At 32.0% G+C, this 10,601-nt stretch overlaps 1 protein-coding gene across 3 annotated transcripts; it reads left to right on the forward strand.

Moving 5' to 3' along the window:
• The first annotated feature begins 95 nt into the window (after positions 1–95).
• Git (ARF GTPase-activating protein GIT1) lies at positions 96–7,329 on the forward strand. 3 transcript variants are annotated; one of them, XM_090165727.1, is made up of 20 exons: positions 96–472; positions 836–969; positions 1,047–1,162; positions 1,224–1,320; positions 1,382–1,468; positions 1,532–1,662; positions 1,732–1,826; positions 1,897–1,942; positions 2,011–2,059; positions 2,188–2,260; positions 2,332–2,429; positions 2,490–2,607; positions 2,684–2,841; positions 2,948–3,163; positions 4,572–4,715; positions 4,782–5,144; positions 5,695–5,771; positions 5,856–6,071; positions 6,406–6,469; positions 6,784–7,329. In XM_090165727.1, the coding sequence occupies exons 1-20, from the start codon at positions 415–417 to the stop codon at positions 6,973–6,975; spliced, it is 2,532 nt and encodes an 843-aa protein (XP_090021853.1). In that variant the 5' UTR covers positions 96–414; the 3' UTR covers positions 6,976–7,329. The 3 variants fall into 3 exon arrangements, with proteins under 3 accessions (XP_090021853.1, XP_090021854.1, XP_090021852.1); XM_090165726.1 differs by having other exon boundaries at positions 97–472; positions 5,695–6,071; XM_090165728.1 differs by lacking the exon at positions 2,948–3,163 and having other exon boundaries at positions 5,695–6,071.
• Positions 7,330–10,601: the final 3,272 nt, after the last annotated feature.

The raw sequence follows: 10,601 nt of genomic DNA on the forward strand, positions 1-10,601 counted from the left end.
ATAAGGAGTAAGCTGGAAATTGGTCGAATTATTATACGAAAAAGAATAAATAAGCGAATATAGAATGACTAGACCAAATAAAAATAAGAAAGCAACAAACAAAATATATAGTCAGTTACATACTAAGTTCACAATATAGCAGAATTCAAAAAAGAAATCTGTAGCGTAATACCAATGTAATACGGAAGTTAGCAAAGCTGTAAACAACTATACTATTTTACATTTATCTCTTTATGATTCATTCATGTTTTATTACAATGTTAGGCGGAATATGGCATTTTTCCGGTAATATTAAAATCGATTTGAACAATGAAATTAAATATTTAAGGTTTAAATGAATATTTTGTGCGAACATCTTCGGAAATTCGTGGAATTTCACTTAAAATCCTAAGTGATTTAGAGAAATAGGATTCAATGGCTAGAGTAAAACTGAGAAACAACATAGAAATATGTGCTGATTGTGGAAATCAAGGTAAACCTTGGCCTACTGTTTTGTTTAATTTAATTAATATTAATGAAATAAACATTAATAGTAAGTATTTGAAAACACTTGTATGTGACACTTTAGTTTGATACGTTATCTGTAAAAAATCTCGCTTGAAACCTTCGTATGGTAATTAAAATTTTTTATTTAAAAATATATAAATATATCTTTTATTGGTGGTTAAATCACTATTGCCATATGTTTCCAAACAAGGTTAATAAACTTGCACCTATCCAATAGAATCTATTTTATGTTAAAAGTTGGTCAGATAATATTGATTTACAATTCTTGAATTTTTTAATTTATAAAAATGTGATTGAAAATGTTATTATTTGTTAATTTTAACTATAGATCCAACATGGGCATCTATAAACAAAGGAATACTACTTTGCGATGAATGTTGTAGTGTTCATAGAAGTTTGGGTAGACATAGATCTCAAATCAAATCGTTGCATAAAGGTGCTTGGGCACCATTCCAACTTAATGTATGTCATATTGCTTTTATAGCCACCTTGATATGTTATGTCAATTTCACAATTTTAGGAAATTTGTTAAATTTCAGATGGTTCATACACTTTACAACAGTGGTGCCAATTCAATATGGGAACATACTTTGCTAGATCCGAACCATGGTAGTAAGAGCTCCAAGAAAAAGCCCACTCAGAAAGACCCTTTACAGTATGATTTTGCATTAAATAATTGTAGAATGATAGGGCATTTAATATCTTTGTAAATATAGCCCTACAAAAGCTGATTATATTAAAGCCAAACATCAAAATTTCCTTTTCGTCCATCGACCCAACAAGGAAGAACAGACGGAAGAAGATTTGAGTCAGGTTGTTACTCTATGATCAAGTATACTTATTGAGTTCTAATTTCCAGCCTTAATCATTTTAGCAATTATACTCCAGCGTACGAACGCCAAATGTAGAGACCAGTTTGAGATTAATATCATACGGAGCTGATCCTAATTATCACCATCCGGTATATTTTAAGGTTTTTAATAAGGTTCTTTTTTTGAAACTGCAATGTAAAATTACATTTTAGGATAAAGGTAATAGTCCAATGCATGTTGCTGCGTCATTTGGACAGCCATTGCAAGTTGAATTACTCTACGTGTATGGAGCTGATCCAGCTATGGTTGATTCTGAAGGGAAAACACCAGCTGATTCTGCTAGGTACAATTTTGTGTACTATTTGCCCTTCGAAAGCTATATCTTTATTTCATATTGACTTGCCATTTCCAGGAAAGCAGGACATAATGAAATAGCAGAGCGATTGATTGATTGTCAGTATGAAGTTACTGATAGATTAACGTTTTATTTGTGTGGTAGAAAGCCAGGTAAAATAACAATTAAAATATGTATACATGAAATTATACTAAATATGTTTTATTCGGGAATTTTGTTAAGATCATAAAATAGGGCAGCATTTCATCATACCCGAAATGGCTGACAGGTTGGCTAATTTAAATAACACTGAATTTGATAAAAGGTTTAGTTTTGTAACCAACTATTCGGTTTCAGTTTGGACCTCTCAGAACTAGCCAAAATAGCAAAGAAAAAATTACAAGCGGTAAGTTTACTGTGATGCCCAGAAAATGATTTTTCCATTTTTGTTTGGCTGCCACAATAAGTTATCATATACGGTTTTAAAATGAGAACATTGATTTGAAAAATAAAACTGATAAATTATTTGAACAGTTACCAAATAATTTGTTTGAAGAGCTAGTAATGGATGTTTATGATGAAGTTGATAGGAGAGAAAACGATGCCAGTTTGTATTTTTCTATTCTTTGATACATTTCGACCCAATTTCAATGTATTTATCATGATGTGTCATATCAGTTTGGTTGTCAACTCAAAACCACAGCGCCTTAGTGATGGATCGCCAAACAGTTCCTTTTTTACCCGTCAACCCTGAATTTTCTACGACAAGAAATCAAGTATGTTAAATCATTTGCCATAAAGATAACCATGCTGTTAACAAACTTTCATTGTTATAGGGTCGTCAAAAGCTTGCCAGGTTCAATGCAAGGGAGTTTGCTACGTTGATTATTGACATCTTAAATGAAGCAAAGCGTAGACATCATGGTCTTCCAGTCATTAGTCCTTCTTCAAAAAGTATGTTGTTAATAACAACATTGAAGTTGAAGTTTAATCAGAAAAAATTATTTAACTGTCACACATATATTTTTAGTGGAAACAGCTCAAAATGGAAAGCAACGTAATAGTGATAAAGGTAATTTATCAGATGACGAACCAGTTTATGATAGTGTGGCATCCGATGATGAAAATGCTGACTATAAAAGGAATTCCGGTGGTAGCTCTTTACAAAGAGTAAATTCTAGGTCATCTGTAAGTTTACAGTTTAAGATATGCTTTGGTTACGTTTTATAGGCCTTGGCTATGTAGTCAATGCATGGTGTTATTTTTTAGTTTGTTTTGATTATTTTCATTTTAGAATGATGTTAAAATAAGTTGCATGGCTGACAAAGTGACAGATCTAGTTATCTGCAATAATAAACCTCAAGTGCAAATGCATGATTCAACAGCTTTAAGCAAAATTGACTTGCTTCAAAGACCTTGCTGCCATTGTGGTGCAGTAGCCCCTAAAAACTCTATTTCGAGTGCAATAAGTCATATGCTCATGAATGGGCTGAAAGAGAAGAGTGAAAAGGTAGTTTTTGTTGCTTCATACTGTCGTAACTCTTTGCAATGCACCAATTTTTTTAATTTCAATATATAATGCACATGAAAGTTGTTTTGATAATTTTTGATTATCTCTTTTCATCATATTGGATTTAAATTTAATACTCAACAGGTTGAAAATTATAGTAGTAAAAATATTTTCTGCCTTTGAAAGCTATTTATAGAAAAGCACTTTCGCCTCGCAGCAAGAGGAGCCGGGTTCGATCCCAGCTTGTGGCACTAGGTGAAAAACTCGGAACAACTCCTTCTGCGTTGAGTTTGCAAGTTCTCTCCCCACTGGTTTAAGGGGTTTTCCCCCGAGTTCTTCGGTTTCCCCTTCCATAAAAACTTGTCTAGGTTAACGGTAATAGTTAGTGTAGGGAGCTGTTGGCTCGATCTCGTGGCATGCAGGGCTTGCCACCACCCTCCTACGCATTGTAACCCGGCCACCTGAATTAAGGGCTTCAAAAGTCGCATGATGACTTAGGCCTAAGGTGGTGCCTTGGGTATTAGCCTAGCTGATTATTTATTTATTTATTATTTATCGTAGTAAATAATGAATGGGTGTTTCAATATAACAATAAAGGAGATTATATAAAGGTGTTTCAAGCATCATGAAACCCAAATTTATTAGTTCATTGCACATGCATTTTAATTTCCTATGTTTATGTAGCTAAAATTGTGCTTTAGTTTCAGCCTTGTCGGTTGCGACTACCACCTGCTCTAGAGATCTTACAGTTTGTAGAAAAAAAAATTTCCTTTGGGCCCACCTTAAGATCTCTGATTGGTCACTGATTTTAAATGTAGAAAACTAAACAAAACCATAAGTTACATAACGTAGGGTGAGTTAGCTCTTTATTGTCAGTTGTTTGGCGGTTCATCTGTCCACTTATTTTCTTGTTGTAATCCCTTGTATGGCCAGCTATTAATTTAGACTTCACAAATATGGCTTCAAATAAACGTAAAAAAGGTCTGGCAGTAAATATTCTTTTAATGAAGAAATAGTAGAACCTAGTGATGAAAGTTAAGATTCTAGTTTAATTGATTCCTCATATGATGAAAGTACAAGTTCTACAAGTTCTGATGAAATACAGCTAAGCCTAATTATTTGAGTACTTGAAACCCCCCTTTTAAGCTAAACCTAAAAGCTCAATAAAATTTTAAAGATCAGCTCGATACTTGTAAAGTGAAATTTTTCATATTCGAAGCTCTGCTCGAAACCCAAAAATCAAGGCTCACACAGGCCTAGGAATTAAATATTCTTAACACTTAACTTTTTGATTTGTTTTCCCACACTAAGTCATTAATCATAACCAAAGTAAATTTGTCTTATCAAAACAGCTTAATGCATTTGACACTTTTTAAAAATTATTAATATTCCTTTCTGCTTTTTAAAGAGTTTGGCATCTTCGGATGCACCCATAACAATAAATGAGTATATGGATGTTAAGAAACAGCTGGCTAGTTCTGAGGCTAAAATTAATATGCTGCTTAGGAATAACAAAGATATGAAGCAAGAAATATCAATTCTTCAGAGCACGGTATGCTAGTAAATGTCCACTGAATTAACTAATTTATAAATTTTATTTGATATGTTATCCCTTTAGGTACACACGCTTATGCAAGAAAACACGCGGTTACGTTCGTTTGTCGGTTCTAGCGAGTCTTCAATTCGTGCAAATTCACATATGGGCTCATTGTCCAATGGATATGAACCTATGGTTCCTGAGAGAACTCACCATTCACCTACAGTTCCTGTTACGAGTAATCCCTATGTTAGTGAAAACCTACTAACTTGCGCTGGAAGATCATCGCCTAGGGGGTCTAGCCATCAGCGACCGCAGTCAATGTATGAAGCAAGGGAAAGACACCCTCAAATGAGTCACACTTGGGGTGGGCCCAACTATAACAGAGAGGGCAGTTGTTGTCCACCTTATAGTTACTCGTTACCAAGGGATGACAGTGGCATCGTAAGATTTTTTTGTTTATTTTTAATAATGCCATAGGGACAAAATTTCTCCATTTAGCCATTTTTTTCTACATTTACCATAAATAATGGTAAACTTTTGCCAAGTGTTTCTAATAAATTCTTGAACTGTTCACAAATAAAGATGGTTTGGATAGGGGAGGGGTCATTAAAATGAAAAAATTTACATTGGAACCTAAGTAATTCATTCTTAGGTTTATAGGTTGTCAAAAATATCTTTTTTATTACAGTATTTGATCATTCCTATAGACTGTGAAATGTAATAAAGTATTTTATTTGTTATTGATAAATGACTAAACAAAACCATCAACATTTTGAAATATTTTATCTAAAGAAAAAATGTGCTAGATAAATATTTGGTGTCCAAATGCGAGTGCTAAGGACCCCATTGTAGATTGTAAAGAAGGGGGTGGGCCAAATGCGACTTAGGTTTATTTTTTGTTGAGACTGTAACAGCAACTCTCATTAGTTGGTAGTTGGACATTAGAAATAGCATTTTCTTCTGGTAAAACACGTAATTTTTTTTATTTCAGGGTCATACCCACTCTAGTCTTTCGTCCCGCAACAGCGGGGACTATGATAACGCTTCCAGTCACCTTAGTCATAATAGGTCAGTTTTACTGGCTAACTCGGAACCGAAACTAGCAGCTCTAACATCAAGAGTAACGAACCTCACACAAATTTATTTGGACAGTTCCTGTCATCACAGTCGTAGTAATTCCATGAGCCCGCCAACGGAAGTTCCACCTATAATTCCGGGTAGGCCAAATCACACTCAAGTGACGCAACAGCATCCAAGAGGTTCTGCTGATGGTTTGCCTACCCAAGATGAAGTTGTTAGGAAAACTGAGCAGATAACCAAAAAGATTCAGGAACTCCTTATTTCAGCTCAAGAAGGAAAGAATGAATGGTAAACTCAACCAAACCTATTTCTTTGCTTTATTTATTAGTTCTATGTACAGTAGTAATTTCATTTTATGGAGTAAAAAAGCTGTTTGAGAATACAATTGTACGTTTAGTGCATCACTCCCAGGATTGACTTTTTTGTACATTCTTCAAGTATGCAATAATTAATTTAAAAAAAACCAAACCCCGCGTGTACACAATTGCAATTTTAAGAATTTTATTTTATTCTTTTTACTATGATTGGTATTTCTTCAGTACGTATATCACTAATCAATTGTAGGTTTTTATAATTTCATTTTTATTTCATTTTTTTTCTTTTGATTTTATTTTTGGTTCAGTTTTATACCTTGTTCCGAGAAAATCTACCGAGCGGTTGTAGAAATGGCCAGTATTTTCCCTCAGGTATGATTTGTTAAGATTTTGTTGATTTGTTTGGTTCTATAGTTACTTCTGAAAAACATTTTCAGAAGTTAAAAGCAATAGTTAGTGTAGGAATGCTTGTTTAGCTGTATGAAAATCCTTTGGATAGGCTCAATAGGATTCTTCAATCCGGGATCATTTTTTAAGGAGCGAAAATTTAGGATACCCAAATTTTGTAGGGGATTTTGGAAAGTGTCCACAGCCTCAAATTAGATACTACTTAAGGCCGTTTATTTTAATCTTCTGCTAATATTAACTATTGATTTATCAAAATAGTACATACATTTATTAAACAGACACCTCACGAAGAAAACATCCACGCAGCTTTAAAGCAACTAACGGGCTGCGCGATTCGTTTGCAATTAGAGTGCCGTAGCCTTCTGTCGCAACAAGGGCCTATTGATTACCGTTTCGTTACTCAGCAAGTGATACAGTGTGCCTATGACATCGCCAAAGCAGCTAAGCAAGTTGTAACTTTCTTTGAGTGAAAATACTTTTTAACCCAAAACCCATCCCAATTTTCCAAAGTTTACCATAAAGCACATTATAGAAGAAACTCTATCTTCCAAATCAAATTCCCTAAAAAAATAATAATCTGGAATTTTTTCGCCTTATTCAAAGATAAAAATATAATCGATTATGAAAGGTAAGTCATTTTAAAATAAGTAATGTAAAGTAGTGCCTTTGCTGCTTTAGTACTTAGCTTATGAGAAAAAAATAGTGCAAAATTATAAGGGGGCAATTTAAATTTAATCAAAAAATATTTTTGTCAAAAATATTAGGCATAATTTTAAGCTGAACATGGAGATGTATCTGCATAATTAAATTTTATTTTTATCTTGGTTTTTAAATGTAACAAAATATTTTATTGTCTTTGCATGTTTCAGTATTTTCTTGTTATAATTCTATCTTAAAATTAGGTGCAATAATTTAAACCCAGAGCAAGTTTTAACTTAATTATAAATAATGAAATTCCAACCGTTACTAATGCTAGATTCAAGGTTGGCTATAATTAAGTGCGGTCATTTCAATTTAATTAAAACTAAATATCCTTTATTGTAAACATTTTGTTCAATGAATATTCAATGAATTTTCTTTTGAAAATATTGGGTTAATTTTACCATTTCAAACCCAATAGTAGAATATACAATTTACATTTTACTTAAAATTACTTCTATGCATTACATCATTAAAACTGATATTATTTGTCAAACCTTGAATCACTTTACAATCCTTGCTAGAATCTAAACTTCTTCAAATGGTACTAATATCTCAATAAGTTAGTTTCAATAATGGAACAGTATTTTAGTATAAGTAAAATACAAACTTTGTTACTTCTGACAGGTGCTTGTAATTTATGTAAAAATGTACGTTTCGTCAATTTTGCTACACAAATGGTATTATATATTGACGCTGACTATTGAAACTGGCTTTTTGATGATAGCTTTCATGAGGTTAAATGAAGGTCTTATTTTAAATGTTTTTAAACTATATGGATATGATGGTATGTTGATATATTTCTGTTGTTGTAGTGTTACAAATAAACAAGGGTATGTTCAAATGCCTTATGTAAAATAAGTCGAGCTTAAAAAATTTAAATGGGCAGTTCTAGCTTTAAAAACAAAAATTCATGAATGTAAGCTATCTCCAAATTCCTAACTAAATAACTAGTTACTGGTTATGAGTAAATATTTTTTTATGTCATTATTATAAAAATATTTAATGGCAAAAAGTGCCATAATAGCATTAGATAACTCAATAAAATTTCAAATTAATAATAAAGTAACAAGAAAAAAAATTTGGTCAATGAAGCCCAGTATTTTGAATCGAAGCACCAATATATTTAGATGTTTACTCAATAATTATAACATATCTATTTTGTATTAAAATTGACAAATAATATTAATAGAATCTTCAGTTACCGCACTGCCCATTTGAAATTCTTGCTCATACATTTTTGAGTATTAATAGTGCTTTAGTTTTATACTTAAAAATGTTAATATGCGGTAATACTGGTACTACATATGTATTCTGCGGTGGGTGCTCATATTAGGTTAGGGAATGAAACCATTTGTAAATGTTTGCGTTTTGAAATATGACCATAAAATAATGTAAATCAGAAGTATATAATATTTTTATTTTAGAGATGTATCGGTCTCCAGACGCTGCTAATGTTAATTGCTTCTAATATTTCAAAATATGTTTAGAACAAAATATAGTTTACAGGAACATCTTTATTATAGTAATTTCCTAAATTTATTATATAGGAATAAGAGGTCTTATATACTTTTGGCTGAATTAGGTTTAAGAGATTAGGTACATCATATTTAATAGGTGTTTCCATAAAATGAAAATGTTTTAGTATAAAATATTTTTCCCTGTGTCATGAGCGCAAGTTTAATTTTAGTTTCTCAACACACAAGGGCTTCAAAATCTCCCCACATTTTATCATTATAATCGCTAGAGCTAGTGACACAGAAAAAACATTAACACAGAAGAAACACTATTTTATAGAAATATTAATTGCACTAAAGTAATTGAGAAAAAAAATGTGGCCATAGATCTGCACATTACAAAATATGCATTTTAAAACTGAAAATATTTACTAGAAACATGTTTCTTACATTCACATTGACATTCTAACAGTCAACTAACCTGATATAGAACACTCCCGTGAAATTTTGTAGTTTTTCTCCCATGGTATTCAATATTCTTGTGATAATCATACCCTAAAACTTGAAAGAAGTTTCTAAGTAGAAATTTGCCCCATCACACAAAACTTAAGACACACCAAAAATCATGGATGCTATCACAAAACCCATTAACTCCTTAAAAATAAATAATTGGGCAAAATTCTGACTTTGTAACTTTCTTGTATACGACACGATACACTTATGTCATAATTGAAATGATTGATTTTTAACGCTATGTAAATATACCCCTTTACATTGATGCTAATTGATTGTAAATATATTTCCTACAAATTCTTCAGTTACTGTGTATATTTACGTTTCTAGATGTGCTTCGATTGTTTCATTTTATTTTAACTAAATAATCATTGAAAATGTTTACCAGTAACATTGATAAAGTTATTTTGCGAGAAAATAAAAAAACTTAATTGTGAAGTTATAATAAAAAAATATAAATATTTTTCAAGATAAAAAAGTATGAATTACCAAGTATTTTTTAGGAATCTAGTATATGATTTCCCAAAATTTATGACTTACTATTTTGTGTATGAAAGAGAAATAAAAATGCATCATCATGAATAATCAGTGAACCATAATAAGCAAAGTCCGACACACCTTGTTCTTAAAAAAACAATATTCTTAATGAATGTCTGTTTTGCTAATGGTTAAGGACTGAACTCTGTTACTAGTTTTTGGAAGTGTCACGTAATTGTGCCTGAGTAATCGCCATAGGTAGCCTATTTGTAGGAACAAGCCAAGGCTTGTTCAAAATTGAAATCCCTTTCAACAGTAAAAATAATGTTTACTTACGCACAATAGTGATAAGTTATTGAATAGGAAAATCAAATTGTCTACTATAAACCTCCCCTTCATTTGTGAAGGATGTTATTTTTGCATTTGAGACCTAAATGCAATCAACACCAAGGAGGGCGCTTAGGCGGGGTTCTGTGGACAAGAGCCTTCCATTCCTTTCCTCTGTTGATTGGTAAGGAACTTGCATATTAACAGTATGGCTTGACAGCCAGAGTTCATTATTTTGCTCTCATTCTCCAAGGTAACTTCCTCTCATGTAATTAGTCAGTGTTAAGTACTTGGCTCATTTATGCATGTACCACTCCCTGTAATCGGTGTTAAAATTACTTATAATATGAATCATAAGTCTAACTATGTTCATAAGCATCTGCTGGTCAAAATAATTAAACACAAAGTGATGTAGAAGAGATGTCATACCCAAAAAGGTAACTTAATTAAAAACAAATTATCAACAAGTGGAAGATTAGGAACAGAAATAAACTTATGATTGCACTATCTCCCAAAGGTGTTTACAACTATTAAGGTTATACTAAATAAAGCTAGTGTTTATTGTAGCTAGTAACGGTAAATACAAATTTTCATTTCTGGTACATCTAGACATTACTTTCTTA

Source organism: Leiobunum rupestre, chromosome 2 (genome assembly GCF_980474605.1).
Source record: "Leiobunum rupestre chromosome 2, qqLeiRupe1.1.hap1, whole genome shotgun sequence".
In the NCBI taxonomy this organism is placed as follows: domain Eukaryota; kingdom Metazoa; phylum Arthropoda; class Arachnida; order Opiliones; family Sclerosomatidae; genus Leiobunum; species Leiobunum rupestre.